The sequence below is a fragment of the Notamacropus eugenii genome, chromosome 2, assembly GCF_028372415.1.
Source record: "Notamacropus eugenii isolate mMacEug1 chromosome 2, mMacEug1.pri_v2, whole genome shotgun sequence".
NCBI lineage: Eukaryota > Metazoa > Chordata > Mammalia > Diprotodontia > Macropodidae > Notamacropus > Notamacropus eugenii.
The window spans coordinates 461,901,916-461,921,508 of NC_092873.1; the positions used below are offsets into that span (position 1 = coordinate 461,901,916).

The 19,593-nt window shown below is 42.9% G+C and overlaps 1 protein-coding gene across 1 annotated transcript in view; it reads right to left on the bottom strand.

Annotated features, from left to right (window-relative positions):
• The window catches only part of LAMC2 (laminin subunit gamma 2), a 72,963-nt gene that overhangs the window by 4,012 nt on the left and 49,358 nt on the right, over positions 1-19,593 (bottom strand). Inside the window, exons 11-22 of the mRNA XM_072648434.1 lie at positions 18,237-18,482; positions 14,590-14,735; positions 13,969-14,125; positions 12,671-12,876; positions 11,291-11,370; positions 8,493-8,642; positions 7,950-8,094; positions 5,641-5,790; positions 4,846-4,960; positions 2,787-2,986; positions 1,411-1,569; positions 1,230-1,329 (exon numbers count right to left, since the gene is read on the bottom strand). Of these exons, the coding sequence (XP_072504535.1) occupies positions 1,230-1,329; positions 1,411-1,569; positions 2,787-2,986; positions 4,846-4,960; positions 5,641-5,790; positions 7,950-8,094; positions 8,493-8,642; positions 11,291-11,370; positions 12,671-12,876; positions 13,969-14,125; positions 14,590-14,735; positions 18,237-18,482 (1,854 nt within the window). The remainder of the gene's footprint in view (positions 1-1,229; positions 1,330-1,410; positions 1,570-2,786; positions 2,987-4,845; positions 4,961-5,640; positions 5,791-7,949; positions 8,095-8,492; positions 8,643-11,290; positions 11,371-12,670; positions 12,877-13,968; positions 14,126-14,589; positions 14,736-18,236; positions 18,483-19,593) is intronic.

Consider the following 19,593-nt stretch of genomic DNA (forward strand, 5'->3'; position numbering starts at 1 on the left):
GGGGGTGGAGGATATTAAAAGTACCCATGATTCTTTCATTCCAAATGATCTGTCATGGTCTAAGGGAGGCAGCGTGCCATAAGGAGGGGACTGAGAGCTAAACTTGGAGTCAATCAATAAGCATTTATTAAGCATCAGCTGTGTGCCAGGGACTGTGATAGTCAGGAAGACCTGGATTCATAACATCTTCCAAATTCAGCACCCTGAGACAGAGTCCCATCACCCTGTCCTAGTTCCAGCTCTGGTTGTCAGGCTTAAAGAGATAATATATGTAAGGCATTATGTAAATGTCAGTCACTATTATAGTACAAAGAGTGTTGGCCTGGCAGTCAAGGGACGTGAAATTCTGTTTCTCATGCAATTTTCTGTGTGACCCTGGGTCAGTCTCTTTCTCTCTCAGGCTCAGTTTCCTCACCTGTACAGTGAAATAGTTGGACTAGATGAACCTTAAGGTCCCTTCCATCTCTAACCTCTTTGAATCTCAGTTTCCTTATCTGTAAAATGGTGACAGTGATGCTATTTCAGAGAATTATTGCAAACAAAATGCTTTATAAACCTTGACATGCTATATTAATAGAATTACCCTTAAAATAAAACAACTTATTATTTGTGATATTTAAGATGCTGTCTAATAAATAAAATCCCAACTTCATTGGAAATTAATTAGATGAATTTGAAATAAGAGTTAAGAACCACTCCTATTTCTCTTATCTCATGATAATTTCTGACTATGACAATTTCTCGTAGTTGCTTTTCCTGCTTCCTCTTCAATCTACCACCTTCCATGTAACTGCCAGTCATGACCCTGCCCAAAAACCTTCAGTGGTTTTCTAACCTTATTTCATATTGCTCTTTTTCATGGAGTCTACAATTTAGCTAAACTAAAACATGATTTACTAAATTTAATTCAGCTCTGCCTCTTAGGGACCCTTATCTCCTTTCAAGATAACATAGATGTCGTCACCTCCTCCATAAGGTCTTCCCTCATTCTTTTAGTGGTCAAAATATCTTATATATGCTTATCTGTGTAACTATTACATTCTCCCAGGAATATGCAAACTTTCTGAGGGCACACATGGTTCTGTTTATGTCTTTCTGTTCTAACAGAGTATCTTACAATCAGAGGAGAATAAATGTTTCTTGAATAAAGAATTCAGTGTTTTCTCCAATAGGCCATTTGAAGCTTATAAAAGTGTGGTACTAATATGCTAGAAGACCACTTTACATACCTATTAGACTCAGGATGCTGTCCAAGGCATTTAGTGTATGTTGGATGGTAAGTCCTGCATTTTGGGCTCTGGAATTAGCCCTTTGGGCTTCCTGAATCACCTGCAGAATAGAAAACATGGGTAACTTATTGAATGAGCTGTTTTAACAAGCTCTCTCACAAGACAACCTCTGGAAACTTACCACATGCATGGCGTTCCCATCTTGATCAAATTCCAGTTCTTTCCTTCCAAGCTCTCCCTCCACATCCCGGATCCCACTGCTCAGAGTGGCCATCCCTTTCTCCAGTGCCAAGGCAGCATCTGCTGTTGTGTTAGCTTCTAAGTTCAATCTCCCTATCTCCTGGGAGAAGAAATGGAGCCATGGATGATAGAAGAGACATTCACAAGGCAAGAAAACAACCCCAAGACAAATGAGATAGACATGCAGCTGCAGCTGACCCATAAAGACATCAACTAGATCTGCTGAGAAAAGGCCAGGTTTGGGAACCCACCCATCCCCAGGCTTGGTTTCAGACAAGGCGCTTTGGGGTCCGTCAAGGGTTGGAAGGATGTCAACAACATGACCGCGTTCCTGTCTCAGCTGACCATTAATAGAACAGTAAACATGTTGGGAGAAATACGGAAAAACAGAAAAGAAGGAAAACAAATCCACATATTTCTGCATCCTGCTGCTTAACTCCTACAGTCTTTGGAATGACTTCACTGGTGCTTTAGTGAAGAAGAGAGGCCTGCACTATCTTGGAGGTCAATGTGACCAGGACCTGGAAGCTATTACCTCTGGACCATAAGCCTGGTTCAACATCAGTCACATCCATAAGCATTTATGAAAAGCATTGAACTACCTAGGGCTCAGTGCCAGATGCTCTGGAAGGAAAATTACATATGTCTGGTCTTTGCTCATGACACACCTTTGGACTTTAGGGAACCAAGGCATCCATAATTTGGTAGAGATAGATCACTATCTCTTCCTAGTAGGAGACCTGATAAGGCTAAATAGTCAATAGGTCAAGAGCTCCAGCTTGGATGGGTAGAGGGGATCTCTGTCTCTGTCTCTGTCTGTCTCCTTCTCTATTTCTCTCTTTCTCTGTCTTTGTCTCTGTTTCTCTCTTTCTGTTCTGTTTCTCTCTGTCTATCATCTCTTCCTAGCAAGAGACTAAACATAAGAGAGAGAGTCACGGCTGGAATTTTGGTTGAAATTTTCCCAAGTTCTGAAATCAAGGCATTGATATCATTCCCACCTAGATAAGTTATACTTTCTCAGATGCCTGGAACTGGAGTCTTGTCTGTTTAATCTAATGTGAGAATCTTATGGGTTCAGTCCTATTGAGGAAAAGGGTATGTATGGGATGACAAATGAGGTCCTTCCTGTCAGAACTGGCGACAAGTCTGTATCCTACCCAAGTAAGAAGTCAATCACATGGACACAGGGCTAGACAAGGCCACAACTTCATTTAGAAGCCACAATGAGGCAGCCACAGTTCCCTTGTCCCTTCTTCTTCACAGTCCTTGCCCTCCCATCCCCCAATATGCCCTCCACAGAATGTTAATAACTTTTACCTGCTCAATATTATCACTGATTTCTAGCGCCTCTCCTGCCATGTTCTTTGCCCGCCTGGCATCTGCAGCGGCACTACCCAGGGCCCTCTCTGCCTGTCCTGTTTTGTCATTGGCATCTGCAACCATCTGACTGATAAAGGGGAGTCTCCTCATAGCATCTTCTGCTTCTGTTTTCTTATCCACAACCTGCAGGTCAAATTCTGAGATGAAAGAAGATAGGAATTACTAATGACTTAATGACAGAGAAAGAGTCTAAGACTATGGGGGCAAAGTTTCTCAAAGGAAACCCAAGGCCTGAATTCTTTCTTGGTTTATTTATTTTAAACTCCAGAGGTCAGTAGTACCAGAGGATAGAGCTGATATTTCAAGATAAGTCAAACTCATAATTTAGTGTCCCTAAGTACACAGCCAGCTCCCCTCTACCCATCCACCTCCTTTACAAAAGGGATAATCGAGGCAAGTAATTGGCTTGGTCCAAGACCACACAGGTTGTGAACAGACAAAAGTTTAGAATTTACAGTTCTAAATACTGACCCCTGAGCTTACAACTTATATTCCTGGACCTCCTTACTAAGAAACAGAAGGGCAGAGTATATACAGAGCTGGCCTTAGAATTAGGAAAATCTGAGTTCAAATCCCACCTGATACACATTGGTTCTGTAACCCTGGGCAAATCATTTAATCTCTAAGTGCTCCCAAGCAACACTCTAAGACTGTGAGTAGGTTCTGATCTGCAGTGATAAAGGTAGTTCCATCAACCCATGAACAAGCATTTAATAAGGTTTAACAGTAGGGCTTTGTGTACCCATGAAATCACAAGACAGGACTGGTTAAAAAAAGTAAATGGGAAAAAGAATAGGTGGGTTTGGGTAGGAAAGGAGTAATTGGCATAGAAAATCCAAACAAAGGAGCCCTGGGAATATTTCTCTTCTTTTCTGTAATAAAGGAGCCTGGAGCCATGAACAGGAATTTCCTACTGTTTCCCGCACTAATGAAGCATGCTAGCACTGTCACCAGGGGGCAATGGTAGATATTTCTGGGAATAGTAACAAGCATTTTCTAGTGTGACAAATCAGAACCAACTCTGGCACCAGCAGAGGAGAAGAGGACAGGGACAGCATGGCCCAGGAGATAGAGTGCTGGAGATGGAGTCTGGTAGACTTTGGATTCAAACCCTGATTCTGACGTGTAAACCATCTGTCCAGCCATGAGCAGGTCACTTGACTCATGCTTCCTCATCTGCAAAATGGGGATGAAGTACACACCCCTAGGGATGTTTCAAGACTCAAATTTCATAATGTATGTAAAATATTTAGCAAACCTATGTAGATATTAACTATTATAATTTTAATAAAATCAATAAGGACTCAGAGAATCGGCTTGGCTACAGAGCTGTCCAGGGAGTTAGGAAGACTGAGGTTCTGGGATCTACTTCTGATGCATGCTGGCCATGTGAGTGAGCATGAACAAGTCCCTTAACCTCCAGACTTGGATAGAGAAGTGGACCTGGAGTCAGCAAGACCTGAGTTCAAATCCTGCCTCGGACACTTATACTGGGCAAGTCACTTAACCTCTGCATACTGCAATTTCTTCGTGTGTCAAATGGAGATAATAATGGCACACACATCCCAGGATTGTTACGAGGATCAAGTGAGATGACTACATGTGAAGTTCTCTGCCAACCTTAAAATGCTCTATAAATGCTTTTGTTGAGTTGTTTTAGTTATATCCTACTCTTTATTACCCCATTTAGGGTTTTCTTGCAAAGATACTAAAGACGTTTGTCATTCCTTTCTTGAGCTCATTTTACAGATAAAGAAACTGAGGCAAGGTGAGTTAAGTGACTTGCCCAGGGTCACACAACTATTAAGCGTCTGAGGTTGAATTTGAACTCAGGTCCTCCTGACTCCAGGGCCAGCACCATCTAGCAGTCCAGATAAATGCTAGCTGTTGTTTGACTGTATACAGAGCAGCTGCCAATCTGTTTTAGTAGAGGGAGTTTGTTCTACCAATAAAATTATGAGTCCAGATTAAAATTAAATAAATAATAAAGACTCACCCCTGAGGTTTTTTAAAATGCTCTCAACTTCATAAAAAGTAGCATTGCCCATACTCAGGGCGTCTTCGGCTCTGCTCTTAGCAAGATTGGCACGGGAAAGCAGCTGATCTGATTTCTGTAAATAGCCAGGTACAAGAACCAAGATTAGAGCACATGTAACCTACACCCCAGAAGCACATTCCTGATAAACAAAATTAACCCCAACACATTTCTGTTTCATGATAACAGAATGTCATAATTCACCTCACAGGAACATGAAAACAGATGAAATCTCTCACTCTTTGGGAAAAGACAAAACGTTCAGGGGCTCAATGACACGGACCCAGGGACGAAACAATTTCAGATTCAGGTTTTGAAAACCTCATCTTACAAATTATCATTTTAACCCCTGACCCAGCTAGTGGATGGAACCCCAAACTAAATGTCAAAAGGCCCAAATTCTATCCCCAGATCTAGGCACTGACTCATTGAGGAGTTCTGAGTGACTAACATTGTTGTGTTTGTCTCCCAGCCTAGATACAAGTAGGATCATTTTAGGACATAAGCAGCCTGAATCAAAGGTGCTGTTGTGCTGCTGAAGGGATCAGAGGACCTGGATTCAAATCCTGACTTTATCACTCACTAGCTATGTCCCTTTGGGTAAGAGACTCTTTGAGCCTCGGTTTCCTCATCTGTAAAGTGGGGATAATAAATCAGATTTGAATGACCTATTAAACAAGGTCGTCATGAAGAAAGCCCTGGGTATACTGTACAGTGCTACATAAACGTAAACCATTCTCAGTGGAAATGACATACCAGTCTCTGCTTCTCTCCATCCCGTAACAGCTGCTGTGTTTCTTCCTCCCAGTTTCCCAGGCGTTCTTGCAAATTCTTGTACTCAGTTATATGTCTTGTTACCAGATTTGACAGAGAGTCAGCTTCCTGTCTGATTGTCTTTGTTTCTACCTGAAATCACAGGGACATCAAGAAGCTTTACTCTTGAGAAGGGGGAAAACATTTAAAACTTATGGAAGTGATTGTTGAAAATTGAAAACAAATAAATTAATTTTTTAAAAAAGAAGGCTTACTCTCTTCTCCTGCTGTGGAGAAAGAAGCCGTGAGGTAGGACAGAGACATAGGTGATGTGGGGGGGATAGAGAGAGAGAGAACAAAGAGCCTGAAATCAGCAAGATATGAATTCAAATCTGGCTTCAGATATTTCCTAGCTATGTGACTCTGGGCAAATCATTTAACCGCTGTCTGCCTCAGTTTTCTCGACTGTAAAATGGGGAGGATCACAGCACCTACCTCCCAGGGTTGTAGCAAGGACTAAATGGGATCATATTTGAAAAGCAGAGAATTTGGCACAGAGTAGGTACCTAAGAAATGTTTGTTCCCCCTCTTCTCCTTCCCCCACCATGAGAGCCAGTCCCCAGGACCCTGCAGGGGCTTGACATCATTGCCTAGAAACAGGAAGGATGCAGTAAAGAACACAAAAGCCTATGGAGCATAAGCATTGGCCACGAGGCAAAGAGAAGTGGGCCCCAAGGACATCTGAGAAACTTTCCATCTTCTTTGGTCCCTCTGTACAATCTGCGTCTGTAGGCAAAAATCTCCGTCACTGTTTGTGTTTGTTTCTTTTATGTCTGTGTTTATGTCTTCTATTAGCCTAGTTCTACAGCGGACACGGAGAGGGAAAAGGCATAGGGAGAGGGAAAAGGCATAGTGAGAGGAACAGACAGGTTGGTCATTGAGGAGGGGAGGTGGACCCCAGGCAAAATTTCCAGGAAGCACAGGCTTTTTCTAAATCAAACCAACTTTGAAAGCCATCTCCTAAGTCAGGGGTAGGGAACCTGCAGCCTTGAGGCCACAGGTGGCTTTCTAGGTCCTTGGGTGCGGCCTTTTGACAGAATCCAAGTTTTACAGAACAAATCCTTTTATTATAAGGGAATTTTTTTCTGTGAAGTTTGGATTCAGGCGAAGGGCCCCACTTGAGAACCTTGAGGCCACAGGTTCCCCACCCCTGTCCTAAGTCAAGTAGAAGCAAGCCCCTTTTGGTTAGGACTCAGGAAACATTAAACCATCACTAGTAATTAATTTGCTATAGTTCCCAGTGGTCCCTGGGATCTGGGAAAAAGGCTACCACTGTATCAGCCACTGTGAAATTATAATGACCAGTCTTGGCCCCAAAGAAGAGATATGAGAAGCCAGGTGGAATCATGTGGGTGTGGAATACTGCACATAATGGCAGACTTTTTCCATGTGTGGGCTAGTTTGCCTGAATTGTTTCTTTTTTTCCTTCTCTTTTTAATTCTTTGTGATGAGGGCTGGTTCTCTGGGAAAGAGAGGGAGGAAGGAAGGATTGATTAGGAAATGGTGGTGATATTAAAAAAAAAATGGTAGCAAGTATTGCTTTCATTATATCCCTAGAGCTTAGCACACTGTTGTGTGACACATTGTTGTTGTCCAGTCATTTCCACCATGTCTGACTCTTCATGACCCCATTTGGGGTCATTGTTAAGCCAAGATTCTAGAGTGGTTCGCCATTTCCTTCTCCAGTCCATTTTACAGATGAGGAAACTGAGGCAAACAGGGTTAAAGTGACTTGCCCAGGGTCACACAGGTAGTGTTTGTCAACTGACAGTAAAGATTTATTTTGCTTATTAAAAAAAGTTTGCTGACTGTTGACTATCAGTAAAAATTTATTTTATTTACTTTAAAAAATGCTTCCTGACTTTTGGCTGTCAGTAAAAATTTATTTTATTTATCTTAAAAAATGCTTCTTGACAGTTGCCTGACAGCAAAAATTTTTTTATTTTTAAAAATGCTCATTGACTGTTGACTGACAATAAAAATTTATTTTAAGAAAAATCAACGGCTATCTTCACATTTTGCCACTTCTAACAGACAAAAGTTGTGTCAAGTCTTCCTCAGAAATTTTTTCTCACAAGGTAGATAGAAAAAAGGCAGAAGAAATGGAAAGTGACCCTTCTTTCAGCCTGAAGCTGGGATGAGGGAAGGTGCCTTAGGGGAATGGCTCAGTAGAGAGGGGCTGGGAGTAGAACACCCAGAAGATGAGAGAAGAGCTTTATGCCTCAGCTGCTTGTGCCTATAGGCCCCCTCACCTGGAAGGCCTGGTTGGTGATCCTGGGGTACTGAGGAATGGAGTTCAGGAGGTGCAGGCTCTGCTGAAAAGATCTGTCTGCTCCAGTGTTAGCTTGACTAGCTTCCCTCTGCAACTGCTGGGCCAGGGATTTGACTTCTTCAAATCTACATAAAGAGACCATTGTGAGAATCTGCGATGGCTAGAGCTCTAACTTTGGAGTCAGGAAGACCTGAATTCAAATCCTACCTCAGACACTTACCAGCTGGGTGACCCTGGGCAAGTTATATACCTTCTCTCAGCCTCAGTTTCCCTAAATGGGTATAATAATAGCACCTACATCCCAGGGTTGTTGAAAGGATCAAACGAGGCATTACTGCTTGTTAAAGAGCTTGCCAAACTTTAAAGAGCTTTATAAACGCCAACTCTTAGCTCTCATATGTAGGAGTTTTTATTATTATCTTAACCAGAAAAGAATCAGACGCATTGGGTTCCCATAAGAAATTTGTCCCTGCTCCTCTGCCAGGCTCATTTCCAGTAATCGGCGTAGTGAATTTGAACTTACTTTCCCACCAGCCCTTGCACCACAGAGCTGTCCACATTGCTACTTTCCACTCCTTCCGTCACAGCTTTGCGAACCAGTTCCAAGGCTTGGTTAGAATAATCCCTGGTTTCCCCGGCCAGTCGTTCCATATCATTAGCAGACTTTACATGACTGAAAAGTAAGAATTTGAAATCTCATTAGAGTTCTCAAAGCAAAGTTTGGACATTTGCCATAATCCTTTTGATGGAAGCTGAAAGAAAGGGAATGACAGAGCAGACTTGCCCCAGAAAGGGAAGAAGAAAAGTGAATCTCAGAGTAGATATGTAATAGAGCATGCTTTAAATAATGGGATGTTCTGGAACAGAGATGTCAGATACATATCGCTCCTAACAGTGCTGCCTGAACCAGCTTAAAATGCAATTGGGAAATGTTTAATAAAATAAGTAAAAATAGAACAGGACATAGATAATGTTATTATGTGGTTTTCTAAGTCAATAGGTACCTGCAGGGATCTTTATGTGAGGTTAAAGGTTTCTGCTTCTATTTTGAGTTTGATATCACTGTTTTGGAGAACCATCCCAGAATAAAGAACCAAGAATTTTTCCCTCTTGGCTGTATCCTATTTATGTATAAAAATACCTGATTTCCAGACCTTTCATTATTCAGTAGGTAAAACCTCAGGACTGTACTCAATACCTTTTTTTAAATGATGGATACTGCCATCCAACATATTCATCCAATATAGTCATCAAGAACCCAGGGTCACCTCCACACCACAATGAGTGGTTCCTGCAGGGCTTTGTGGAAAACACAACAACAAGACACAACACATCTACAAGATGTAGATGTGGTCTATTGTCCATATTATGACATGGAATTAGATGGTAAGCTTGCAGAGTTCATATAATCTTGAATAGATATCACAAATGGGCATTTTTGAGTCCAGAATTTTTCGGTAGGAAAAGAATGGACTGAATTACCTTTGAGAAATTATAAAACTTCTTTAATGACCCCAAACTTCTCCCTGAAACAAAGGCCCAGTTTTTTAATTCCAATATCCTACCAGTGTTGTTGTGTGGCTGTTAATCCTAGAATAAGAAAGTCTGTAAGTAATTAAAAATGAGTATCCCTCAGAGGACTATGGAGATACACATAGTAGGTCAAGTTCACCACAACATGTAAGAAATAAGGAAGTACTAAGAAGACCCAGAGTCAAAGATGCCATTTAAGTGAGCAAGAAAATGGACTGGCCATGTGTCAACAATGAGGGATGAAGTAGGGATGGCTCAGGTTCTCCTCTGGCATACTCTCAATGCCAAAACAAAGTGAGGAAGGCTGTACCTCCTTTCCAATTGGATAGACATCCTGTATGGGAAATTTATGAGAGAACATGGGGGAGAGCCTGATAGAATGGGCAGGCATGGGCAGGGGTGGGTTGCTTTGGAGGACATACTGGCATTGGAGAGATCACAGATCCATTTTAATATTTTGAGTAGGTCCAGCAAGTTCTTGAAGCACAAAGGGGTAATTACATACAGCTAGACACAGAGGCAGACTCTGGACCCGGTGCAATCTTTATGGGAAGAAAAACTATGGTATAACAGTATACCATACTCTGCCCCTTGAATACAGTAGGTGCTTAATAAATGTTTGTTACATGAATAAAATCCTCAGAGGCCTTTCAGGGAATGGAAATATTGAATCTAAGGTAAGTGATTTCCAACAACTCAAGGCCCTTTTCTAAGTCAGCAAGGCTTCTCACGATATTTCTGCCAGGTTATTTCTTTCTCCCATTAGTCCACTCCTAAACTGGGCCTGAGTCCAAAGAGAGAAGCTTTTGTCAACAAAATCATCCCAGATGTTCTTTCTGCCCTTCCCCAAAAAAGCTGAGGAAAGCATTGCATAGCCCAGATGATGGCTCACCCTGTAGCAGTCCAAACCAGTCCCCTTGGACTGACTGAGCCATTGGAGATGGACTAAGTTTGCCACCCCCAGTTGGGCATCACACAAAGAACAAATCTGAAAGGCATCTGGATTTAGGGTCTGAGATCCAAGGATGCAGGAGCACAAACATGTGTTCTACAGCAGGCATTAGGCTCCTGCAGAGCTCCCCTGACTGCAGGCTTGGCCCCCAACCAGCCTGCCTCCTCACTACTTGTTGCTACTTGTTCCTGGGCTTGGTTTGAAAGGAGCATTCAAGTCCCCTAAAGCTACAGAAAGTGAGTTCCCAAAGTTCTCATTCGTTTCAGTTCCAGGTGGCCCTAGGAACCATGCCTACAACCATGCCCTACTTGTTTGTAGCCAACAAGTCATAGTTGGAGCAGCTGGGAAGGAAATGCTCCCAGTCTCTATCCACAGACCCTTCCTTACAAAAAAAAACATTCGTGCCTTGTACTACTACAGGGATTCTTAGTCTAGGGTCTGTGGACTTTAAAAAAAACTAATAGAATTTCGAATGAAATTTCAATAACAAATTTTTCGATAACAGAATTTCAATAGAATATTTCACTAGAATTAGCTTCCTTTGTAATCCTGAGTATATAATGTATGTATTTAAAGACATTATTCTGAAATCAGGACCATTGGTTTCAAAAGTATCTATGACCCAAAAAAGGTTAGGAAGTCCTACGCTATTGGACATCTGGAGACCTCCAGTTCTCTAAAAGTCAAGAGATTCAAACCCACACAGAGGAAGGAGGATGACTGTTCAGCCCAGGGCGAGGTCAGCCAGAGAGCCCCTGTGGTCACATCTCCAGCTTGAGTGAGTCAATCCCCGGGTAGACTTGGCCTCCAAGTTAATAGCACCAAATGTGACTCACCTGTCTGCTAACTTCCAAGCCTCTTGGGCTAGTGTTTTAAAGCTGTTTGGTCCTTCATATTGATCTGAAGGTGGGATATTCTGGAGGGCAGAAGGATAGAGAGAAAGGTCTTATGTTCTAGCACTTAACCTTGGTCCCTACAGAAGTGAGGAATCTGACCCTTTAGCACCTTTCCTGTGGATGCCACCCCATCCTCAGTGGCATGGCTTCTATATCTCCATACTCCTCCCAGCCTCAGTGTATCTAGTCATCAGTCGATCTGTTTTCTCTAAGATAGCATCTGATCCTAGAACCTTGTGTCTCCCACCACCCCACCACTCCCTCCTTCTTTCAGATTTAATAACAGAATTTAACTAATCCTATCCCTCCTGCTATGGAATTGGATTATACCTCAATATGTCAAGGATTTCTAATTTTGGCAACATAAGTACTTCCTCTACCAACAGATTGGGACCCTGCCATGCCTTGGTTGACAGACCTCATGCACTGCTGAGGTTGAAAATGATAATAGTTAGCACTTACATGACACTTTAAGATTTCCAAAATGTTTTATGTGTTATCTCAAACGATCCTTCCAACAACACTGGGAAGTAGGTCCTATTATTATTTCTGTTTTACAGCTAAGGAAACTGAGGTAAATAGCAGCTAAATGACTTGCCCAGAGTTACATAGATGTTAAGTGTCTGAGGTCAGATTTGAACTCAGGTCTTCCTCACTCCAGGCCCAGCACTCTATCTACTGTGCTACCCAGCTGCCTCCCAAAAGGTTATTACCCTGTAGCCAACCTAGGGATGAATCTCTTCAAATTCAGCTAAACTGGTCACCAAATGATGGACATCACAATTCATCAACTGGTCCTGGACTCATGGCCTTTCTAGCTTGGTTGGGCCTGCCTGAACTTGCATTCCTCTAGTCTGAGAACCCAGGATCACTTCCCTACCACAATGAGGCATACTAGGAGAGTTCTTTAGTGGAGAGTAATCTGGGTTTGCCTCTCGCAGAGAAAGGCTGGTAAAAGCACAAGACCCACACCACAGTCATTTTCAGGATTCCACTGTCCTCGTTAGAATAATTTCTTGGACTAAGCAGAATGAAGGGAGAAGAGGCAGGAGTCCAGCACAGGGGTTGAAACAAGAGGGGGTGCAGAATGGTAAAGAGCCCTGGATCTGATAGAGAGAAAAGAACACAAAAGGTAGGGATTAAGGGGTTACAAGGAAGGGAATTTCAAGTCTGAGAGATAATGGGAGAAAACTCAGAGCAGAGGTAAGAGGATGGGGGAAGAAATGGAAATGGTCAAATGAGTGAAGGTGGGTCCCCCCACCCCCACCTCCCTTCCTCCACCACCACCCCACCCCAGCCTCAGGACACAACTGAACTTACAGTGTTGCTTAGAGATGTTTTGCTTTCCTCCAAGTTCAATCTCATCTTGGCAATCAGCCCCCGGGTGTCCTGGACTTGGCTCTGATACTGATTCCCCAGGGCCAGCATTCTGCCGGCAGTCATCTTGAGCTCATCCAGTCGTGACTGGTAGTTGGTCTCTTGGGCTCTTGCCTTGTCCAGGCGAAGTTTCAGGGACCTACCAGAGCCTGGACATATATAAAGAGACAAAGTGAGTACTTCCTGGGTTGGTCGTTATGGAATCACTGGATTTAACAAAGGGCTAAAGAGAGAGAAGCCCACTAGGCTGACCCAATTATAAAAGGTACAAATGTCATTTGATTGTCCTGTTTGTCCCCATGCATCCTGGGTAACTTCCAAAGAAGATCAAGGGATCATAGATTCAAAGATAGATGGGACCTTAATGTTTAACCTCATTTTACACATGATGAGCCAGAGGCCCATTGAGGTGAAGTAATTTGCCCATGATCAATCAACCAACAAGCATTTATTAAGCACGTGCTGGGCAATGTGGGAGGCACTGGTTATACAAAAAAAGAGGAACAATCCCTGCCCTCAGGAAACATATTCTATTAAAGAAACTATTATATATGTATACACACAGAGAATAGATTTATACAGAATAAATACAAAATAAATGCCAGGTAGTTAGGAAAGGGAGCATTAGCTGTTGGGGGAGTGGCGGGGGGGAGAGGCAAAGACAGGAGAAGTATCAGGAAAGTTTGTGAGTAGAAAGTGGTACTTGAGTTACGTCCTGAAGGAAGAGAGGAATTCTGTGAGGTGGAGGTGAAGTGGGAATGCATTCCAGAGGTAAGGGATGGCCAGAGTTGGAAGAAGGCAGACCATATATGAGAAACAGAGAGAGGACCAGTTTGGTTGGACCTTCAGATGTGGAGAAGGCAGTACCAGGTTGGAGCCAGATTGTGCAGAGCTTTCAATGCCAAAGAGAAGGGTTTATAGGTGATGCCAAAGTCAATAGGGAGTCATTGTAATTTATTGAGTATGGTCAGATCCACAGTTAAGGAAAAGCACTTTCATTAAAATCACTTAGGAAGCAAGTGGTAAAGTTGAGATTTGAATCCAGACCTCTGGTTCCAAATTCAGCCCACTTTCCAGTGAACCATGCTACATCTAAAGAAAAGAAGAGGGTTGGCTAAAGGCTTGGGACTCAGGTTCCTAGAGACATTGACCGTAGCAGCGGAACTCCATAGCATATGACTACCTCCCCATAGAGGCCCTTCCTTCCCTTTCCTCTCTGAAGGGAAGTTGTCCTTTATTACCTTCAGAGATCTGAGCTTCTCTCAGAATGTCCTGAAGGGTCCCCTCTGCTTCCTTCAGCCTGCCTTCCAGTTCTGCGTTGGGCAGCGACCCACCACCAGCCTGCACCTTCAAAACAAGAGCCTCCAAACTCTGCAGCTGCTGCAAGTACTGCTCCAACTGAAACCAGCACAGGGGACAGGATCAGGACACAGAAGGACATCAAGGTTTCCTGCCACCCTTGAGACTAGGACCTATTGAGAAACTCTGAACTACTTCTGCCCAGAGTTCAGTTTGTTCTACATTTAAGGTTCTTTTGGGATCCTGAAGGATAAATATTTACATGCTTCTCTGAATTTTGGAGAGAATTCTGGAGAGCTTTTGTATTAAAACTTCTCAAATTAATTTACATTTTATTGATCTATATTCTAATTGCATTCCTTAAAAAAAATATGCAAAAAGGACTGTAAGATCTTAAATACCATTTCATTAACACCACTAATTAAGTCTCCAGAAAGAATTCCAGCTGCTCCCACCAGACCATCTCCCACCCATCCACCCATAGAGCTCTTATCCTGGAAACACTTGTGGACTTTAAACAGGAAATGCTCTGGATGGCAGGTAACATTAGGAAAAGAACTTACCTGAACCCTCACTTGGTTGTAGCAGGTCGGACAGCTGGTTAATGCTGATTGATCACAATTGACGCCCTCAAATCCTGGCTTACAGATACAGCTTCCATCACTTCGACACCTCTGAGGTTCAGATCCCACTGAGTTGCAATTGCAAGCTAGAGAAAATAGGACAATGTAGAGAAGAACTTAAATCAGGCTAACTTCAGGGAGGGAAAAAGAGGTATAGTCAAGATAAGTATGAAGACTATCAGGTCCTCAGTGCTGAGAACTCTTGACCCTTTCCGGTCTAGATAATATCTGTTTCTGTTCACTACTTGTCATCAGAAACTAACTTCTTGAACAGGAAAAAATGCATAGACTAAAAGATACTACAACAATCTATCCTTCGGTCTCTCGTTGCCTGCCCTAGACCACCTACTTTTCTCCCATTATATTATTTTCCTCAGTGATCTCATCAGCTCCCATGGATTCTACCATCTCCTTGTGGATGATTCTCAAATCTACCTATCTGGCCCTAATCTTTCTCTTTTTTTCCAAGATGTCATCCTTACATTTGCTTTTACTTTAGACTTTTGTACTTTCTAAAGTCAACCTATTCAAAATGTGCCCATGTCTTTCACAAGAAATTAATTCTCCTAAAGTTATAGCTCTAAACTGGAAGCTCACCCTTGAGGATGATCAACTTCTGATCTTTCTCTTCACCTCTGGCCTCACATCTCCAACTGCCTACTGTACATCTTAAATGGGATGTCTTACTGATATCTTAACCTCAATAAGCCCAAACCTGAATCTATTATCTGCTTCCTCCCTTCTTTCTGACTGTCCTATAATTGTCAAGGGTACCACTGGCCTTCCAGTCGCTAGGTGTCCTCTTCAAATTCTCATTCTCTTGCCCTCATTTCCAATCTGTTGTGACATTCTGTCAATTCAACCTTTATGACATCTCATTTATACCTCCTTCTCTCCTGACAGTGCCACTGCCTTGGTACAAGCCCTCATCACCTCACACCTACCCTACTGCACTAGTCTGCTGGTGTGTCTTTCTGCCTCAGTTTTCTTCCCATTCCAGTCCATCCTCCACTCAGCTGTCAAAGTGATCTTCCTAAAATGTAGGCCTGACCACGTCTTTCTCCTATTCAATACTACCTCCAGGATCCATATAAAATCTCACTTTTAAAACCTTTATACACTGGCCTCTTCTTAACTTTCCAGTCTCCTTAATGCACTTCTCCATATAATCCAGTAACACTGGCCTTCTTGCTGCTTTGCACAAAGACACTCCATCTCCCAATGCCATATGCATTTTCATTGGCTGTCCTCCATGCCTAGAACTCACATCCTCCTCACCTTAACCTCTTGGCTTCCCTACCTTCCTTCAAGCCTCAGTTCAAATCTCACCTTCTTCAAGAGCCTTTCCTGGCCCCATTTAATGCTAACGACTTTATTCAGTTGATTATCTCCGGTTTGTCCTGCCTATATCTTGTATATAGAGAGTTGTTTGCACGTTGTCTTGTCCATTAGATTGTAAGCACTTGGAGGGCAGAGACTGTGGTTTTGCCTTTCTTTGTACACACCAGCTGACAAAGCACCAGTGATAATCACTGTATCTGGCAGATAGTAAACAAAGGCTTGTTGACTGACTAACTTCATCCAAAATGTTCACTAAACTGTATAGCTGTTACATAAATAGTCTTCGTGCCAAGAAGACGTTGGCCCAGCACAGAAATAGCAGGAAGATTCGTGTCCAATCAATTCCAATGTCTGCTTTTGGAAAAGTTGAAATATCTGGTTCAAATAGTGACCAAGCTCAGTTTAAGAGATAAAGTCAAACCATAACCCAGGAGAAAACAGCTATGGAAAGCATCAAAGAGAAGCTGAACCCAGACTTTGTTGAACAATGAGCTCTGGCATTCCTAACACTCTGTCTGAGTGCCTTGAGGTTGGGTAAGAAATAATCTGAACCAGGAGATTCCTAGAGGATTCATTTTCACTGGCAGTAGTTTTGGGGACCCACACAGGTATCTGGTTATCTTCAGTCATAGGATCTAGAGTTAGAAGAGACCCAGAGGCCATTTATTCCAATTTCCTCATTATAAAAAATAAGGAAATTGATTATAAGGGAGATTAAGTGACTTTTTGCCCTAAAGTCACGTAGGTGGTAATTGTCAGAGGAAACGTCTGAACCCATTTCCTTTGATTCCAAAGAATGCTTTCCCACCGTCTCTAGTTATGAAGCCTCTGATACACTGGATTGCATTAGGGGCCCCTGTAGGCATCCAGGTTTCTTTGAAGGGGGATTAGGGATTCTGACAAGTCCAGAAGTCCAAGGAACACTCAGGCCTTGATTATCTCACTGGGATCCTGGGGACCTGGTAAAATCCAGAGTTAGTCTGGATCCTCTAGGGCCAGAGGTCACAAAATCAAGTCCCCATCCTAAGTATTGAACTCATTACTAGACCTACCACTGGCATGCAACACATAAGACCTGAATTGACAGAGGAGAACAAGGCAGCTGGGTGGTACAGTGGTTAGAATGCTGGGGTCTGGAATCAGGAAGACCCAAGTTCCAATCTGACCTCAAATACTTTCTAGCTGCGTGACCTTGGACAAGACCCTGGGTTCAAATCCTCCTCCTAAAGCTTAAGAGGTGTGTGATCCTGGGTAGTCATTTAACTGTCCAGAGTCTCAGTTTCCTCATCTGTAAGGAACCTAGACATGATGGCTTCTAAAATTCTCTCCAGCTTTAAATCTATGATACTGTGAGGAATGATATATAATAATTCCTTTCATCTGAAATAATAACTCACATTTATATAAGAGCCTTAAAGGTTTACAGAGCCTTTATCTTTCAACAGTCCTGTGAGTGGAGTAGTATCCAAAACAGTGGCGCAGGATTAGACTTAGGAATCCTTTAAGATACTTGACTCAAAAGCAGAATCTTTCCAAGGGAAGCTTTGAGAGTCACTCATTCCAAGCCCCAGTTGTGCTGACTTCCTGCAAGGACCTCTTAAACCACTTTATAATAGACACCCTGTTCCCCTCTTAGATTTAGTTTGTTCTGCCTTATTCTGGAGCCATTTATGACTCTCCCCCAACAGGTTTGGCAGCCACTTTCTACCTGCCTCAGGATTCGACCCAAGCCATGGCCCCTTTTTATCTCCACTTCCTCTTAGGAATGTAAACCTGGCTTCCTGCGGCTCCTCACTCAGCTTTAACCCATTAGAGGCCCTCATTCCTTTGACACAATGCTGCTTGGCCCTTGCCTCAGCCCTCACAGAGGATCCCTAATTAGTAATCAATCAGCAAGCATCTATTAAGTGCTTATTGTGTGCCCAGAAATTTGCTAAGCTATAGGGACACATCTTAAAGTAATAAAAAGAATAGCACCTGCCTTCGAGGAGCTCACATCCTAATGGAGAAGGCAACATGTAAAAATCTAGGTCCATACAGGACAGATACAGAGCATGAACAGTGATCTCATAGAGAAAGCACCAGCAGCTACAATGGGGGCTGGAAATGGGAAAGGTCTCACACTTGCATTCGGATATACATACACACACACACACACACACACACACACACACACACACACACACACACACACACACACACACACACCACACGTACCATCAACTCCTCCAGGGTCACATTCCTACCTCGACATTTATCCGATGGATTGGTAGCCAGAGGATTCCCAAAGTAGCCCTCTTTGCACTGGTCACAATGGAAGCCGGCTGTATTATAAATGCATTTCAAACATTCCCCTGTCAAATGATTACATTTCCTGGGTGCATTGGGGTCATTGTTGTTGTTGCACTGACAGGGCTGGCAGGGCCGCACAGGACCATTTTCACCGAAGGGGTCTCCAAAGTAGCCCTCAGCACAGAGCTCACAGCGAGCACCTGGGGAGGGACAGACAAGCAAAGATAATACTGACCAACAGTAAAGGGAGGGTCTTAAAAGACCAGGAAAAGGTAAGGTGGTGTCATTCCAAGGATGCCAGCCCACAATGGCATCGGGAAGACACCACAGGTCACAATCAAGCTGTTTGGTCCAAGAATGAACCAAAGATTCATGAGTACAACATTCACTTTGTGGAGTACTGGAAACTCTGGGCTAAGAGTCAGAGGACTACAGTTTATTACATGGTTACCTTGAGCAAGTCATTTGATTTTTCAGGGTCTCAGTTTCCTTTTCTGTAACTGTGGAGGCTGGACTAGATGGTGCCCACAGTCCTCTTCACCTCTATAACTGTGACCCTATGTCCCAAATTATTTGATTTCCTCCCAGATGACTAGCTCTCTAGTTTTTAAGAAACAGCGGGATCCACACAGCTAACCCCTAGAGACTGTAGGTGTTTAGTTTCCTTTTTCCCTGTACTGGGGAGAGAGAGCATGGTGCAGTACACGAAGAACTCATGGTAGGGGTGAGCAGGCTACAAAATATGGCCGAGAAGAACTCAGGAGAAGAGAAATTAAGGAAACTCCCAAGGAATTGTACAATCAAAAGAGAAGATGGGATGGTCTTGGGTCAGGGGCAAGGGATGACAAGTAAACGGTTAAAATGTTCCACTGGTACCCTTGACATGTTGGAAGAAAGTGAATCAAGCATAAGGCAAACTTTTGGGAATCTTACAGAATGGGCAGGTAGGACTGGGTCATGATCTGTAATTTGCATAGTTTTAGGGATCTCCCAAATCAATGGGAGCTCCATTTATTTCAGCTCCATTTATTTCAGAGAATGACTTTGGGAGGCCCGTATAGTACAATGGAGAGTATTAAACATTCCTGATGAACCTGGTGTCATGGGACCTGAGTTCAAATTCTGACTTCCATTTACTGCCTGTGTGACAAATCTAAAGTGATAAATGATTCCCCCTCTATGTCTGTTCCCTCATCTGTAGAATAAAAAGGTTAATCATCTGACTTGTAGGGTCTCTCCTCAGCAGTATAGTGGAAAGAGTGCTGGTCCCGGAATCTGGAAAACTCACCTTAATGAGTTCAAATCCAGCCT